Source organism: Lepus europaeus, chromosome 12 (assembly GCF_033115175.1).
Source record: "Lepus europaeus isolate LE1 chromosome 12, mLepTim1.pri, whole genome shotgun sequence".
In the NCBI taxonomy this organism is placed as follows: domain Eukaryota; kingdom Metazoa; phylum Chordata; class Mammalia; order Lagomorpha; family Leporidae; genus Lepus; species Lepus europaeus.
In genome coordinates, this window is record NC_084838.1 from 55,737,376 (window position 1) to 55,755,149 (window position 17,774).

Here is a 17,774-nt window from a genome sequence, read left to right on the forward strand (position 1 = left end):
ACCCACATAATAGAAATTTTGAACCTATCGCAACTCATAAACATTATATTTCTACTCTATAAACTATAAAAATATTCAACCAAATTGTTGGTATTTTCTACTATCTATCTATCTATTTATCCATCCATCCATCCCCCCTCCCCCCCAAGAATCTACCTTTTATTTAAGGACTATAAACTTCATGCATTTCTTAAGTCCAACTTTAGGAATATAGTGATTCTTCACATCATACACACCCTTTCACCCACTCTCCCAACGCTTCTTCTAATCCCTCCCCCATTCTCCACTAAGATCCATTTTCAATTAACTTTATACATAGAAGACCAATTCTATACTAAGAATTCAACAAATTGCACAAAAAACAAAACAAAACAAAACTGTTCCTCAACAGTTGAGACAAGGGTTGTTCAAAGTCATTGTGGCTTGAAGTTAATTTCACTTCCTTCTTCTTTTTAAGAAACTTAATTAACTTTAAAGAAGCACCTAAGAACAATACATCTTTTGCCAGCACTTAAGACATAATTATGATATAATACAACTCTTTGAGGACAGAGGTCCTGCATGGGAAGTTAGTGCACAGTGACTCTTGTTAATTTAATAATGAACACACTTAAGTGCGATATCAATAATCACTGGAGGCTCTTGACATGAGCTGCTATGGAAGCCTTTTGAATCCACAAACTCTGTCCATATTTAGACAAGGCCATAAGCAAAGTGGAAGTTCTCTTCTCCCTTCAGAGAAAAGTACCTCCTTCTTTGATGACCACTTCTTCCCACCAAGGTCCTTCTTTTTGCCACAGTGTCTTGGCTTTCTATGCCTGAAGTGCTCTTGTGGGCTTTTCAGCCAGAACAGAATGCCTTAAGGGCTGATTCTGAGGTCAGAGTACTACCAAATTGTTATTGGTATTCAACAGAAAAATAACACAAAATAACTGCTTAATTCAGTTGAGACCTGATACAACTAAACAGGCCACTAAAATAGCAAATCAATTTGAACTAAAATTTAAAAGAATAAAGCAGTGTAATATATTTTTCTCACAATTCTTTTTTTTTTAATTCTTTACTGTGAAATACTAATCTATCCATATAGGTGTACAATTTGCTTATCCAATCACTTGTAAATGCTATTCAGGTATTTCCTAGTTTCCACCTTTTGTCTTTAATTCTATTTTACTTACTAAAATTCCTCCATGAGACATAAAGAGGTTCTCCTGGTTCTTGATGAAGGTTGATATTATCCCATAAGAGCTGAATATATACAAGTTTGCTATCCTGGGACAGAGATGATAGAGGAAGCTAATAAAAGAGATCAGTGGAAAATATTAGTATCCCAAGCATAATAATTACTGGTAGACTTAGTAAAGTTTGATTATGTTAAATTTGATTGTTAAATATATGATCTTTTGATCTCTGGATCTAAAGTTCTGAGCAAAAATTTTAACTTTTATTACTACTTGATGATAAATGTCCTTGCTATTTTCTGAGGTATAGGTTTCTCATGATGACTTTCAAGAATTACAATGGTAACTGGCACAAAGGCCACATAAAAGATTAACCATCATTTCAATAAAATTTTAAGGTTAAGACAAATTACAAGCATTTATTATCTTACTAGATAATTTTGTTGTACCTGCTACTACTCAAAATAAATGAGACAACTTACAGTTTATAATACCTAAAGAAAACAATATTCTGTTCCAGGTATGTTTTTAGGGACTGGGCTTCTCTCAATATCCAATATTATGGAATAAAGGAATTCTCAAGAGTTCTGTGCCTCCACAGGAATCAGGGATCCTAGTACAAGTAAAGTAGAGGCTTTACAGTCAGACAGCTGGACTGTGACCTTGGCTCTCCATCACTTGATTAGGTATGTGACATTAAAGAGGTTACTTTTTAACTTTTAATCATATTATCTGAAAAATATGGGCAACATGAAATCCTTAAAATAAGGTTGTTGTGAGAATTTCAGCTGGGAATATGACAGTTCAGAACAAAAGTCACCTTTCCCAGATACCTCCACAGCAAGGTATGACCACATAAATAAGTTCAGTCAAACGGATATATGAGTAAAAACTATGTATAGCTCCATGAGCTGTTCCTTAAGAAGACAGATTTTTCTCCATCCATTTTTCTCCTTACTGTTGCCTGGAATATGGATATCATAGCTTGGAAGTAAAGCCAACCATTCTGAACCAGGAATAGAACTTGGAAATCGAAGTGATGCCCAACTAAGCAAATATAAGAATCTTAGATCGTAACAATGTAGCATCCCAAGACTAACTATCTAAACTTTTAAGTGAGAAAGAAATCAACCTGTATCTTATTAAGCTACTATTGTTTTATAATCAACACCAATATATTATAAATATAAAAGTTGTTCCTACCTGTACACCTTCATTACAATGTTCAGATGTCAGGATAAGTCCTGGCAAATTGCTAGGAAGGTCCAAACGTCTGAAATACCACACAAGGTTCCAGAAAATGATGGGATGTTGATTGATGAAAGATGATGTATGAATCACTTGATCACCTTCATTTTCTAGCAAAGATTCAAGTTCTTTACGCAGCACAAGAGGACTCAAGTAGGGCACAGAAACAGGGGGAGGATTGGGTCTTTTTCCTAAAGGATCCTTAAAAAAAATACAAAAGGAAGTGGCTGTTATCTATTTAATCCTGTATGCTTACAAGTACTTCTCAGTGAGATTATGTTCCTCTATCTATTCTTTTAAAAAAAAAATCAGTTATTTCAGGACGATCACCACATGCATAACATCCTAACGAATGAAAAATCTAAAAGAAAAAACCTTAATTATTACAAGGGAAAATTAATAATGCAGATTTTATCAGAGGCTTTAAAATAGTTTCTCGATCATACTGATAAAAACAATGGAATATATGTATGATTGACTCTTTTTTTCAACTTTTAAAGAAACATTTTCAGCCCAGACGCTTTATAATGATAGGATAAAAAATTATGTGTCCTTATCTTCACAGCACTAAGAAATGTGGTAATATTTTATGTTAATATTCCTTGCTGACTCATTCTAAGATTATATATAACTTGTTATATTTCATTCTAACAAACACTGCAGAATTTTTTTAAAAAGCAGTTTTATAATCCAAGTGAAATAAGGAATGAAGAGAAAAAAATGGAGAATGAACCAACAGCAAAAGGAAGACCTTTCTCTGTCTACTCTGCCTGTCAAAAAGAAAAAAAAAAAAAAACAAAAAAAAAAACCAAGGCACTATAATACAGGATGCATGCATTTTTAACTGCTGGTCAAATGCCTATTCCTAAATGCATCTTTAGAAAACCAAACAGAAGTACTGAAACATTTCATATAATAAAAAAAGAAATGAAGAGAACTAGATGATCATTTTACAGTTTCTAAAGGATTACATCTAAGCATAGAGGTATTAATAGCTATTCATTGTCCATGTTTCCTACTGGGAGGAACATATCATCATTGATGAACTGTCTTGCAAAAATAAAGAAATGAACAACAAAACAGATCCCAAATCTGATCAAGCTTTAGCTACAAATATCAATCTACAGGGTTGTACTCGGCAAGTAACAGGATTATGAGGAACCCTGGTGTCAAAAGGACAAACAACTGAATCTTATTAACGAGTAAGTTTGAATGAAAGTCTAGAAATTTATAAACACACCAACCAACTGTAATGCGCAGACTTCCATACTGATACCTCAAACTAAAACACACATATACACACTTGACATTTTTGAGACATTTAGAAATTTGAACACAGACTGAACAACTTGATGATATTAATTGTTATTTTTTGGTAAAGAATGGCACTATGACTATATATTTTTAAAGTCCTCATTATTTAGATACACATTGAACTATTTAAAAATAGAGTGTATGGTATTTAAAAATTTGCTTCAAAACAATCTAGAAAGGGAAAGTAAATGAGGGCCTATATTAGAAGAAGGACTATAAAAATTATTAAAGCTAGATGCTAACTCAAGATACTCATTACACTCTTTTTTTTCTCATTACACTCTTGTTTATTTTTGTACATATTTGAAATTTTCCATTACAAAATGTTTTAAAGGTCCTTTGTTTATGGAAAAATTCTTATCACTTTTCATGTGATTAAAGTTAAGTCTACTACAGAAAAGCTATGTATTTTCTAAGAAATACTTACATGAGTTATAGTATGATCATAATGTTACATACCATAACTTCCTGCAGACTGTTTGGAAGACTAACTGTTGAAATGCCATGAAATGGTCTCTGGGAAAAGTCAATATTTTGTAAAGGACCTCCAACACTGTGACTTCGAGTTAAAGACACATTTCTCTTTGATAAACTATTAGGCACAGATGAAGTTTTCATACTTTGGACATCTCCACTGGCTTTCCTTACTTCATCACTTAAAAAAATAAAGAAGAAAAGCTGTGTGAGCACTGAAAAATGAATTAAACCTGTAGAACTAGAGTATTTCTGTAACGAAACTTGAACATACTAATTAATATCTGAGAAGAATCAGTAACACCTTTTAAGAATTAAAAATTTTCAAGCATTTCTGTAAAACTGTTCACAAATACAGGATGGAAAAATGACTCTCATAAGGGGTGGAAACAGAACATACAGTACAACAGGTTATTATTTGAAAAAGATAAAGTGCCCATTCAGTTGCTTCAAACATTTCATCTTTATTAAGCAAAACCACATAGAAGTACACTGTTTTAATAACTATAACAGATTCACTGACAAGTATTTAATCTCAACAAGACCATGATTCACCTAAGGATAGTAACTAGATTTCATTTTTCAACTTTCATCTTCTTTCCCTACATTCCTTTCTTCTTTAAAGTACGTAACATAATGCTCAGTCTACAATAGGCTCTCAATAAATGTTTGATTAAGTCAATATTTAAGAGTAAATCATGGGGCTGGTGCCGTGGTGCAGTAGGTTAATTCTCCACCTGCAGCGCTGACATCCCATATGGGCACCAGTTCTAGTCTCAGCTGCTTCTCTTCCAATTCGGCTCTCTGCTGTGGCCTGGGAAAGCAGTGGAAGATGGCCCAAGTCCTTGGGCCCCTGCACCCACGTGGGAAACTGGTGGGAAGCTCCTGGGTCCTGGCTCCTGATCGGCACAGCTCTGGCCGTAGTGGACATTTGGGGAGTGAATCAATGGAAGGAAGACCTCTCTCTGTCTCTCCCTCTCACTGTCTGTAACTCTACCCCTCAAATAAATAAATAAAATCTTTTTTTAAAAAAAGTAAATCATGTATGGTACAGTGAAGAGACTACTTCTCTAGAAACTGGAAATGATTACATTAAAGAAAAGATTTTTATTTTGGAAAGTTCACTTTGTAAAAGACCACTGTGAAATATTAAAATTAAGTCAAAATAGCTTAGCATCAGACTCATAAAATAGATACTTCAATGCTATGTAGTAGTAAAAAGTTAAATTTTTTGAATGTTAGAACCTATGCCTACAAGAGTCAAGTTGTCTTTCAGTAAGAAAATTTTACAAGGGTATCCAATTTATCATAAAGAGTTCCCTGAACCCTGTGGTACCTTGATTCAACTGCAGAGCTTGTTTCTTCAGTTATGGTCTGATTATGTTTTTGGAAATCCATAAAGCTGATCAAGTCAGGTTCTGCTGAACGAGGTACAGGTTTGTACTCTGAGGGTTCACTTGCCAATGGAATGCTGCCACTTTGTAAACTGTCGCCAGAGGTACTTGGTTTCAAGAAAAAGCTAAATATGGAGCAGGAAAAAAAAGTCCTTAAAAATTCTTGAGTCCTTAAAATTTCACCATACTTAGAACTGTGACTTTATGGTAAAGTAGTCATTAATGAATTAGACAATCCATAAGGAGATGCTGTCTATTTTAAGCATACACATAGATACCTACTCTCATGTTCCTTTTCCTTCTATCCTAAACCTCTCAAATAAATAGGTCTAGGGTAGTTCAATGCAAAGTGCTTCAGTTTTTGAGAACTATTAAAGAAAGCTATGAATGAAGAGGAAACAAAATATTTTATGAATTTCCTAAGCTGAAGAAAAAAAAAGCTAACACAGCAAAACTTTATTGTTAACCTAAATGGTTTTGAACACCTTTTCTCCACTTACAAATCTGTATTTGTCTTTAGTCATCTTCTATCTTATCTAATCATTAGTTTATTCCCATCTTATCATTGTCCTTCTCCCTTCTGGTGAGAACTGGATGAGAGTAAGACATTATAGAATTTTCTAAGATAATGGTAATGTACAGTATCTTGAAAAAGGTTTGATTTGCTTAAATGTATGCATAGTTTTCAAATGGTTTAAGATTTGTGCATTTTATTGCATATAAATTTACCTCTAAATAAAAAAACTATAAACAAATACTGAACTCTAGTTAATAATATGCATGAAGTCTTTGGGGGATAAATGTATTAATACTTACATTTTACCTTCCAGTGAATAAAAATATTAAGATGGAGGGACAGGTAGGTGATAAAACAATTACAGTAAAATGTAAATTGGGTGGATATTTGGGTTCTCATTGTAAAAAAATTTTAAACTTTGTTGAATGTGATTTTCCATTATGACACATAGGGTCAAGGGAGGTAACAATGTTCCTTTACACCCAATAAGGAAAATAAAACAAAGATGAGTATTTGGCCTAGAAGTTAAATCACCAGCTGAAACACCCACAGCCCAAATCAGAGTTCCCAGCTTCCAACTCTAGCTTTCCCTTAATGCAGACTCTGGGACACATCAGTTGGCTCAAGTGATTGGGTTCCAGGACACACATATTGTGGACCTGGAGTAAGTTCTTGGCTGTCACCTTCAGTTCCAGCCCAACTTCAGCTGTAGGCATTTGGTGAGTGAGTCAAGGGAATGGGAGCCCGCTGTCCAGCTCTTTGCCTCTCAATTAAATACATTAAATTTTTAAAAAGAAAATACAATAAAAGGTACTCATCTCAATAGCTTAAAAATATAATAAGCAACAATAAAAAATACAGGACTTATGGAGAAAAATTTAAAACAAAAGAAAGTCTGAAAAGTTGGAGAGATTTACCATTCTCATAAGTAGGTTTACCATGCTGAAAAAGTCAGTTTTGCCCCTATGTTTATAAATGTAATACAATCTCAATGAAAACTCCAGACAGATTTTTTTCTGAGGAACTCAAATTCATTCTCAAAATGTATAGAAAAGACAAAATAATGATAAGCACAGAGCTACAAAATTCCACACATAACACAGAGTAATAAAAACATTATGGTACTGACAAAAGGAATAGAACACAGTATTAGAGTAAGGAATGAATGGGCACATATGATACATGATAAAGGTGACACTATGGATCAATGAGGAAAAAATATGTTATTTAGCAGACGATATTGTGGTAAAAGCTGGACATCTATCACTAAACACAAGGTGGATTCCAGATGTACTAAACACCTTAATAGGGGCGGCAAGTTAAACTGCTGCTTGGACACCAGCAACATATGTTGAATGCCAGTTCAAGTCCTGGCTGTCTACCATCCTGCTGATCCAGCTTCCTATTAATGCAACTGGAAAGCAGCGGATGATGGCCCAAGCACTTGGGTCACTCATCCACATGGGAGACCTCAGATGGAGTTCCCGGCTCCTGCTTCAGCCTGACCCAGCCCAGTGTGTTGTGGGTATTTGGGGAGTGAACCAGTGGATGGAAGAGTTATATTTCTCCTCTCTCTCTCTCTGATCCCCTGCCTTTCAAATAAACAAACATTAAGGGAGAAAATGTTCACATCCCAGTGAACGGAAAACAACCTTTTAAAAATATTTGTCTATGTATTTGAAAGGCAGACAAACAGAGTTCTCTCCCATGTGCCGGTTCACTCCCAAAATACCTGCAATGGTTGGAACCCAGCCAGGTAGAAGCCAGGAACTCAATTCAGGACTTCCACACGGGCCAAAGGAGTTCAGTTACTTCAGCCATCACCACTGTCTAATAGTACCTGCACTGGCAGCAAGTTGTAGGCAGGAGCCAGAGCCAGGTAGTGATCCCACACATTCCATTATGGGTCAAGGGCAGGTATCCTAACAGCTAGGCTAGGGAACAACTGAAAAGAAGACTTGAACAGCACAAAGAATGAAGTGGAAAATTAATGGATGATGACATCAAAATTAATGATTTCTCTTCAAGAAATTAATATCAAGAATATTCTATGGGGCTGGCGCTGTGGTGCAATGGGTTAACGCCCTGGCCTGAAGCGCCGGTATCCCATATGGGCACCGGTTCGAGATCTGGCTGCTCCACTTCCGATCCAGCTCTCTGCTATGGCCTGGGAAGGCAGTAGAAGATGGCCCAAATCCTTGGGCCCCTGCACCCACATGAGAGACCCGGAAGAAGCTCCTGGCTCCTGGCTTTAGATTGGCGCAGCTCTGGCCATTGCGGCCATCTGGGGAGTGAACCATTGGATGGAAGGCCTCTCTCTCTCTCTGTAACCTTTTCAAGTAAATAAATAAAAATCTTTTAAAAAAAAAACAAAAAAAGAATATTCTAGTAACAAGACACTCAAACCTACTGTATTCAGAAAAATTAAAGCAAAACAATGAGATACTACTTTATATTCATTACAATGTGAAAATTAGAAAAGTGATAATAACAAATGCTGATAAGATTGTATAAAAAGCATACTCAGGCCCTATTGGTGGGAGTGTTGCCATCTGGAAAGCAATACTACACTATCAAATATAAAATCAAATATGAAAACAATTCAGTGATCTCTAAGACTTTTTCTAAGAAAAACTGCTTTATAACTTCAAAAAGGGACATGTATTCTGCAGTACACTACCTCACTGCAGTGATGCTGGTAGTAACAAAGTATTGGAAGCAACTGAAGCTTCCAACGTTAGGATAATGATTAAGAAAAACTTCCCACAGGAGTAAAGGAACAAACTAGCTGTACCTATAGTAGCTCAGATAGATTTAAAACTGAGTAACAGGGGCTGGTGTTGTGGCACAGCAGGTGAGGCATCTCACGAGCACCGGTTCGAGTCCTGGCTGCCCTACTTCCAATCCAGCTCATTGCTAATGCACCTGGGAAAGCAGCAGATGATCCAGGTGCCTGGGCCACTGCCACATACATGGGAGACCAGGAGAGAGAGTTCCATGCCCCTGGCTTCAGCAAGGCCTCATCCCAGCCATTGAGGCCATTTGGGGAGTGAACCAGCAGACCAAAGATCGCTCTCCCTCGCTCTCCATAATTCTGCTTTTCAAATAAATAAATAAATACTTTTTAAAAAACCTGAGTAACAAAAATAAATAAATGAGATGTGGGGTATTTATAACGATATATCCCACAGAGCACAGTATAAATAACAGTCTATGACTAAACTCAGTTTTATGTCTGAAACTACAAGAAACATCTTTACAACTGGAGATGTTTTTAAAACAATAAAAGGCAGACAATATAAAGCTCATTTGCAGGGCAGGCAATGTTGTGTAGTGGGTAAAGTTGCCACCTGTGATGCCATTATCCCAGGTGGGTGCCAGTTCGTGTCCCAACTGCTCCATTTTCAATAAATTTCCTTGTTAATGGCCTAAGAAAGCAGCAGAAGATGGCCCAAGTATTTGGGTCCCTGCCACCCACGTGGGAGACCCAGATAAAACTCTTGCCTCCTGATTTCTGCCTATCCAGTGCTGACTCTTGTGGCCATTTGGGGAGTGACCTAGCAAATGGAAGATCTCTGTGTTTCTCCTCCTCTCTATAATTCCAGCTTTCAAATTAAATAAACAAAAAATTTTTAAAGGTTCATTTGCTCCATAAGACAAACAGAATATTAAATACAATTACTTAAGTCAGCATACATTTACAAACTTCTTAATTACTTAACGACCAATTACAGTCCAGTTAGTCTCCTTTCTAACTACTAGAATTTGGTTATTTCACTGTACCAGAAAGGAGCAGCAATAGAGAGGTAATTAAGATCACTAAGGAGGAAGGTTTGAAACAATAGCTAACTTAAGAGTTTTGAAAAAATAAAGTTTAGCTCCAAGAACTGGCTAGCATTGATAATCATATTTTAAATAAAAGGGAAAAGTAGTCTCCTACATTATTAATATTTTCACCTCAAATACTGAAGGTAAAAAATAGGAGAGAAAGACACAAACCTGGAAGTTACCATGAGTATTTCACTCTTGACCTGGGAGTCAGGCTTTCTGAAGGGACACTTACTATAGAGGGAGCTTGTATAATACTAACCTTGCAGAGCCTCTCAAGTCTTTAAATTCTATTTTGAGAAGAGGCAAGAAGTTGCTTTTACAGAATGGGCATGTTGTGTTTAAATTTGAATCATCTGCCGTCCATCCAGCCATAATCTCTTCATCATAAACTAAAGCTCCACAAGCTCTACACTGTGAACAGCTGGACATCAAAACCTAACAACAGAAAAACATAGACACCAAAAATTTCTATGGTACAAATGAATCCTAATAAGCTATTATTTTCAGATAAATAAAAAATTTTATTTATTCTGTTATTGAAATTTAGAATGAACAACTTTATCACTTCACAGATAAATCTACTAGTTCATTGCCCTATTACATAAGACATCAAGCAAATTCAACAAAATGATTTATTAGTTTGTACATAAGGTATCAAGGAACCCTGCTAAATTCTATTCTGAAATTTAAAAATTTTATTTTATCATGGACAGAATATAAAACTTTTACCTCCATTGCACAATTCTGATAGATGCTAGACATGCTGGTATTTTGAGAAGAACCATGGTCTGATTTTTCAAAGTCCTGCCCTTTTATGCTTCTTGGAAACGGAACTTCACCTAAAGAGGAGTAAGCATCACAGTACATTATGTAGGAGAATATTCCTTCACTTTGGCAATGCATGCAAAAGTATTTAGGGGTGAAGTGTTACAAAATCTGCAATTTATTTTCAAATGGTTCAATATAAAAAAGTATGTCTGTGTGTAGTTAACAAAAGTTAATTAAATCTAGGTAGAAGATATGTGATTGCTCATTACAGAATACTAATTTTCAAAATATCTGCATCATTTTTTAAAAATTGGAGAAAAAGAACAGATTTAGAATTTTAGGGGCAGGCGCTGTGGCTCAGCAGGTTAATGTCCTGGCCTGAAGCGCCGGTATCCCATATGGGCGCCGGTTCTAGTCCCAGCTGCTCCTCTTCCGATCCAGCTCTCTGCTATGGCCTGGGATAGCAGTAGAAGATGGCCCAAGTCCTTGGGCCCCTGCACCCACGTGGGAGACCCGGGAGAAGCTCCTGGCTCCTGGCTGTGGATCAGCACAGCTCTGGCCGTTGCAGCCATCTGGGGAGTGAACTAGCGGATGGAAGGCCTCTCTCTCTGTTTCTACCTCTCTCTGTAACTCTGCCTGTCAAATATATAAAATAAATCTTAAAAAAAAATTTTTTTAAAAAGCACCGAGTTAAGATGCTTCAATAATATAGCCCAGGAATTCTCAAAATCTGAAATACACCTGAGTGGTTAAAAAACACACATTTTCCAAGACCTGATTCCACAAACTCAGTCTCAGAATTTTTAGCCTAAGGTTTAGATAATTTCATATATGTTTAATTACATTTGATAAATAAATGCTGATATAGCCTAAAATTTGAAAATTAATGATATAATTTATTTACATATACAACTAAAAATATATGGAGGACTACAATATGCATGGATCACACAAATGGTACTTGTTGCTGGGGAGTGCAGGAAGCTATGGACATTCAATTAAATAAACAAAGAAAGGACAATCCTTTCCCATACCTGTTAAATAAGACAGTTTTCCTATATCTCCACTGCTGCTGCTACTGCCAAGGCTTGTGTTGCTCTGGGTAAGTTCACCGGGGACCAACCCTGAGATACTGGTGTTAGGCGATACATTCTCCCCCAAGATATGGTCTTCTAGGCCAGCTGGGAAGCTGTAATCTCTACTAGTTTCCTCCTTTAATGGAAAAGAATAAAACCAAACACACGTAACTAATACCTTCTCCAAAGGAAATATTCTCATGCCATCCTTTTCCAAATTAAACTCCTCTATAATCTTTAAATTATCATCTTTACATTTTCCAAAATCATGAACTCTTCCAACTGTTGCTTGGAACTTTCTTTTTCCATAATAATTCAAGCAGAGACCTAAAGACTACCAGAAAGATGATGTTGTGCCCCAGGTGTGTCTGATGGTTGTGTGTCGCTATTACAGAACAAAGGAGGGGTCAGAGTTGTGGTGTAGTGGGTAAAGCTACTGCCTTTGATGCCAGCATCCCACATGGGCACTGGTATGTGTCCTGGGTGCTCCGTTTCCAATCCAGCTCCTTGCTAAAGCTCTTGGGAAAAGCAGAAGATGGCCCAAGTATTTGGACCCCTCCTACCCACGTGGGAGAGGAGGATAAAGCTCCTGACTTCTTGCTTTGATCTTTGCAGCCATCTAGGAAGTGAACCAGTGGACAGAAGATATCTCTGTGTCTTTCTCTCTCTCACTGTAACTCTCACTTTCAAATAAATAAATCAATCTTTAATAATAAATAAATAAATAAATAAACTCTAGGAGCTCTATGTCTCCACTGGAACCAGGGATCCCAACACAAGCAGAACAGGGGCTTCAGAGTCAGATAGCTAGATTGTGACCTTGGCTTTCTATCACTTATTATGTATGTAATGTTACTCAACTTCTCTAACTTTTAATCATATTATCTGAAAAATATGAATAACATGAGTCCTTTCTAATAGGATTTCTGTGAGAATTCCACGGATATGATAGCTCAGAAAAATAAACAGCAATATTAAAGTCATAAACATAAATAAAGCTCTAAACACTCTAGTCCTTAATATAAGTGATTGCTGAAGCTTTAAACTTATCATCAGTTTCCTTTTTGTTTTTTGCTTTAAAGAGGAAAGAGACTTCTTTTTTACAAAACCATGTTAAATGATTTTAAAATAAAATAGACATGCAAAATAGGAAGTAAACAAAATTTGTAATGCCAAGTCAGTACAATCAAAATCTTGATATATAACCTTTTAGTCACTTAAAAATATTCATACATAGCCACATCATGAATGTTTGCAAATTAGGATACTGTATTTAACCAACACTTCTCAAGTAACTCATTTTAATTCCATTAAGTCTTCTACATCATTTAAACCTGTGTAAACTAATGCATTTTTACTGATGTACTATTATGTATTTAGTAAATCCCCTATTGCTATTAATCATTCAAAATGTTTTAAATCTTACATAAATTACACTAATGAGTTCCTTGAAGTTATTTTTACACATATTTGCAATTTTATCCTTAAATTCTGGGTAAAAGTTATGAACATTCTATACAATTTTTTATTCATTCCCCCATCTGTAAATAATTATGAAGTACATCCTATTTGCTTTTCGCCAGGTACTACAAAGATGTCAGGCCTATAGCAATAAAGACAAGACTTGCAACTACTTGGAATTTATACTCTCATATATTCCAATCATGTAGAAAGTTGGCATTTTTTAAGTAGATAAAATTTCAAATAAAAAATAGTTCTTTTTTATCCTAATGCCAGCTTGAGACACTTTTGAAGCTATTTTACCTTTCCTCAATGAACTTGTAAGCTCTTTAAATGTAAGTCTTATAACACCCAATAATATACTTTAAAAAAAAAGATTTATTTATTTAATTGAAAAGCAGAGTTACAAAGATAGAAGGAAAAAATATAAGGAGATCTAACAAACGCTGGTTCACTTCCACATGGCCACAAAGGTCAGTGCTGGGCCAGGATGAAACCAGGGGCTAGGAGCTTCTTCATCTGGGTCTCCCACAAGGGTAGCAGGGGTCCCAAACACGTAGGTCATCTGACTCCTGGCTTCGGATCAGTGCAGCTCTAGTCATTGCGGCCGACTGGGGAGTGAACCAGCGGATGGAAGACCTACCTCTCTCTGTCTCTCCTTCTCTAACTCTGACTTTCAAATAAATAAATAAATGAATCTTAAAAAAAAAAAAAAAAAAAGGAATTTCAGCATTTCAAACAGTGTGTTATCCCATCAACCAACAACACCAATCCCTATGGTGTGTTTTCATTTCAATCATTATTCTGCCTATAAAAAGTTTTCCTTCGAATAGCATCTAAGTCCTATCTGTCCAATTTATTTTCCCTTGTCTTTACTGCTTATTTTGAAAAGGCTTGATGTTTGAGGCTTCCATGTTTTTTCATACTTCTCTCAGATATAAGCTTCTACTATCTTATCACTCTGACTAACCTCAAATTGAAATTTATACTTCAGAGTGGAACTTAAGATATCACCTGATTTTTCTGGATAGTCTCCAACCTGATTCTCTTATTATACTCCTCTTTCAATCTCTTCTCCTAAAATATTGCTTCAAAGGTAAAAGCAGACCCAATCTCTACACCTTCAAATTCTGGTTCTGCCACTCACTAATTGTGTGATCTTAGGAAACGAATTAGCTCCTCTGAATTTAATCCCTCATCTATATAAAATGATAAAAATACTACCTCATGAGGCTGCTTTGAAAATTAAATATATATGTGTGTTCATACTTATATGTAAATAGATAATATAGCTTAGACTATTACCTAAGACATACTGTTACAATAATAGAACAGGTATCTTTTCTACTATATTAAAGTAATCAAGTACAAAGAGTCTTCAAATAGTTCAAGAAAAATACGTAGGAAAAATTATTCATTTCTAAAAAGTCTGTATCAGAATAAGCAAATCATTCAATTACATTTTCCCTGAACTTTCTGAAATATGGCCATACAATTCTTTAAATACAAAGCAAAATGTATCCCAATTCCATTTTCACAAAATTAACTCTATTAACAATATTTTTTGTAAGGACTGAATTGTCAGATAACTATGAAATCTATGGATTAAGCTACAGAGTGATTTCACATGGTAAGAAGATAACACAGGTAAAAGTCACTTAAAAAGTCAAACACAGGTGTTGGTATTTTAGTGCAGTGGGTTAAGCTGCCATCTGTGAGGGCAGCATCCCTGAGTGTTGGTTTGAGTCCTGACTATACCATTTCTGATCCAGATCCCTTGCTAAGACACCAGAGAAAAAACCAGAAGATGGCCTGCGTCCTTGGGCCCCTACCAGCCATGTGGGAGACCCAGATGGAGTTCCAGGCTCCTGGCTTCAATCTGGCCCAACTCTGGCTGTTGTAGCCTTTTGGAGAGTGAACCAGTAGATAGAAGCTCTGACTCTCGTTCTGTCACTCTTTCAAATACATTAAAAAAAAAAAAATCTTGAATTATAAAGTGGTCCTGATGTCCTATTTCTACATATATGGTCAAACATTCTAGTATCATATAAAATACACACAAAAAACCTTACCTCATCATCTGAGTAGCTGTAGACAGATGATACAGCAACCCACATCTTACTGGCTACAGTTGCTGCTTGTTTCATACCAGATTTTAGGACATCTATCTTTGGCCCTGAGAGTATGTTATCCAGCTTGAGCCCTGACAAAGAATTTACTACAGAACCCAATGAGCCATGTGGTGAAGAACGCACCAATGCTGATAAAGAAGTTGAACGATCTTTATGAGTTCGGAAAGAAGCTTGTTGCTTCAAACGCCCAGTAAAAGTTTTAGACCTAGACACTGCAGGGGAGCTCTTTTCACTTTCAGGATTTTCTTGTGCTGGTGAACCATGATCTGAAGGTAAACTTGATCTCCTCTCTAGTGGGTGAATAAATGCAGCAGTGGAAGTGCTAGACTCTTTGTTTCCTTCTCCGTGTAATTCCATACTAGAAGATTTACTACCCAGGGGACTTTTTAGGTTCATATAGCTTTCAATTTCATCAGCCAGATTACGTGCAATAACTGGAGAAAACATCTTATCTTCAGAATCAGGAGTTGTTTCTCCTGTACATTCAGTGGCTAAAAGAGACAAAGGATCTAGTCCAGTTTCCACATCTTCTCTCTCAACAGCTTTAGCAACACCATACAAACTATTTCTCTTATTCATTAGATCTTTAGCTCCTGTTTCTGCATTTATGGACTGGTTACTCTTACTATCACTTTGTTGACTGCCATGTGTATCCTTTGTCATACTGGTTTTAGCTACATTATCACCAACCACAACCACAGGCTCTAGGAGCTCCTGGCTTTCCTCAAGCATTTCCAGCACAGGAGATGATCTGTGTTCAGAATTTTGAGTGCTTTCAGACACACAAGTCCTAGCATCAGCCCCATGATTCTCAAAGTTATGGCTTCTTATGCTATGTAGTGGGGAAGTCTTAGAACACGTCAATGCTGCTGTGAGAATCTTAGCATCTGCTCCCAACATGATAGCCATTTCACTTGAATTCAAATCCAAGCTGTTCTTCTTAAGTAACATTCCTGCTCGACTTTCTGAGCTAAAACTGCAACTCCTCTCTGAAAAATGCTTTTGTCTTTTTTCTCCTCTATCGCCATTCTTCTTGAGATTAGGAATTTCACCAAAGACTGTATCTTCAACTGGATCGTGAGAAGAAAATAGTACATTTGATGGACTACCTAAAAGGGACAAAAAAAAAAAAAAAAAAGACATTCAACTTTCCAATGTAACTTTCATACAAAAGTATGCTTTTATGATTATAAAAGTGACACATGCTCAGAGTCCAAGAGTCAGAAAATTTAGAAGGTATAACAAAGATACACAGGGGAAAAAGTATATTTAAAAAGAACATTCAACTCTGCCTGCCTCTCATAGATAACACTTTAATGTATAACATTTTTATCCTCCAGATGTATTTACACTCATTAAAAAAAAATTGGGGCTGGTACTGTAGTGCAGCAGGTTAAGCTGCCGCCTGCAGTGCCGGCATCCAATATGGGTGCCAGGCATGTTAGCAGGGAGCTGAATTGGAAGTAGAGCTGGCGCTCATACAGGATGCTACAACAGAGGTGGAGACCTAACCTTCTACACCACAGCCCCAACCCCACAATACAAAATTTTAATAATGGAAGAATTATTTATTTGCTATAGTCAAAGCCCAAGTGCTCCAAAATTAAAAAAACAAAAACAAAAACATGGAATTGAATGCTCAGGACTGGCAAATTCTAAGAAGGCTAGTAAAATCCTAGATTTTCAGATATCTTCATTCCTACAAGTATGTGAATGTCTACTAGTACCCACCATATGAGATGGCAGGAATATGAGAGCAAATTAAACAAACATGATCTCAGCCCTCACAGAAATCAGTGTTCTTTAATCAAGCATATTAAAAATATGCGAGTGGCCTTACAAACCTCCCCCAGCTTTGGGAGAAACAAGCAATCGAATATTTGTATACTCCCAAATGTCATGTGTTAAAATCCTAACCCCAAATATGATGGAATTAGGTAGAATCTTTGAGATAATTTATTCATGAGAGTTGGACCCTCATGAATGGGATTAGTGCCTTCATAAAAGAGATCTCAGAGAGCTCTCTTGCTTTTTTCCCACCAAGTGAAGACATAAGAAGTTGGCAGTCTGGAACCTGAAACAAGACCCTCTACCCAACCCAACAACTGTAACCTTAGTGGTGGACTTCCCAACCTCCAGAACAATAAGAAATACATTTGTTGCTTATAAGCCACCCAGTCTCAGCATTCTGTTATAGCATCCCAGAATATCTAGAAACCACCATTCATAAAACTACAAAGAGTTCAAGGAAAATATGTACCATGAAAAAACTATGTATAGAAAAAGTTTATTTCACCAAGAGGAACTTATCTTTTAACTCAATTTTCCACAAACATTTTAAAGCACACTCATATTTAGGATTATCACTTTTTTTTTTC

The 17,774-nt window shown here is 36.2% G+C and overlaps 1 protein-coding gene across 6 annotated transcripts in view; it reads right to left on the reverse strand.

The window, feature by feature from the left end:
* DENND4C (DENN domain containing 4C) overlaps positions 1 to 17,774 on the reverse strand; it is a 126,352-nt gene that overhangs the window by 12,394 nt on the left and 96,184 nt on the right. For all 6 annotated transcript variants that reach the window (XM_062208150.1, XM_062208147.1, XM_062208148.1 and 3 more), the window contains 8 exons: positions 15,337 to 16,505; positions 11,762 to 11,939; positions 10,689 to 10,798; positions 10,219 to 10,394; positions 5,554 to 5,736; positions 4,203 to 4,398; positions 2,385 to 2,630; positions 1,179 to 1,296 (listed from right to left, as the gene is read on the reverse strand). In XM_062208150.1, the coding sequence (XP_062064134.1) occupies positions 1,179 to 1,296; positions 2,385 to 2,630; positions 4,203 to 4,398; positions 5,554 to 5,736; positions 10,219 to 10,394; positions 10,689 to 10,798; positions 11,762 to 11,939; positions 15,337 to 16,505 (2,376 nt within the window). The remainder of the gene's footprint in view (positions 1 to 1,178; positions 1,297 to 2,384; positions 2,631 to 4,202; positions 4,399 to 5,553; positions 5,737 to 10,218; positions 10,395 to 10,688; positions 10,799 to 11,761; positions 11,940 to 15,336; positions 16,506 to 17,774) is intronic.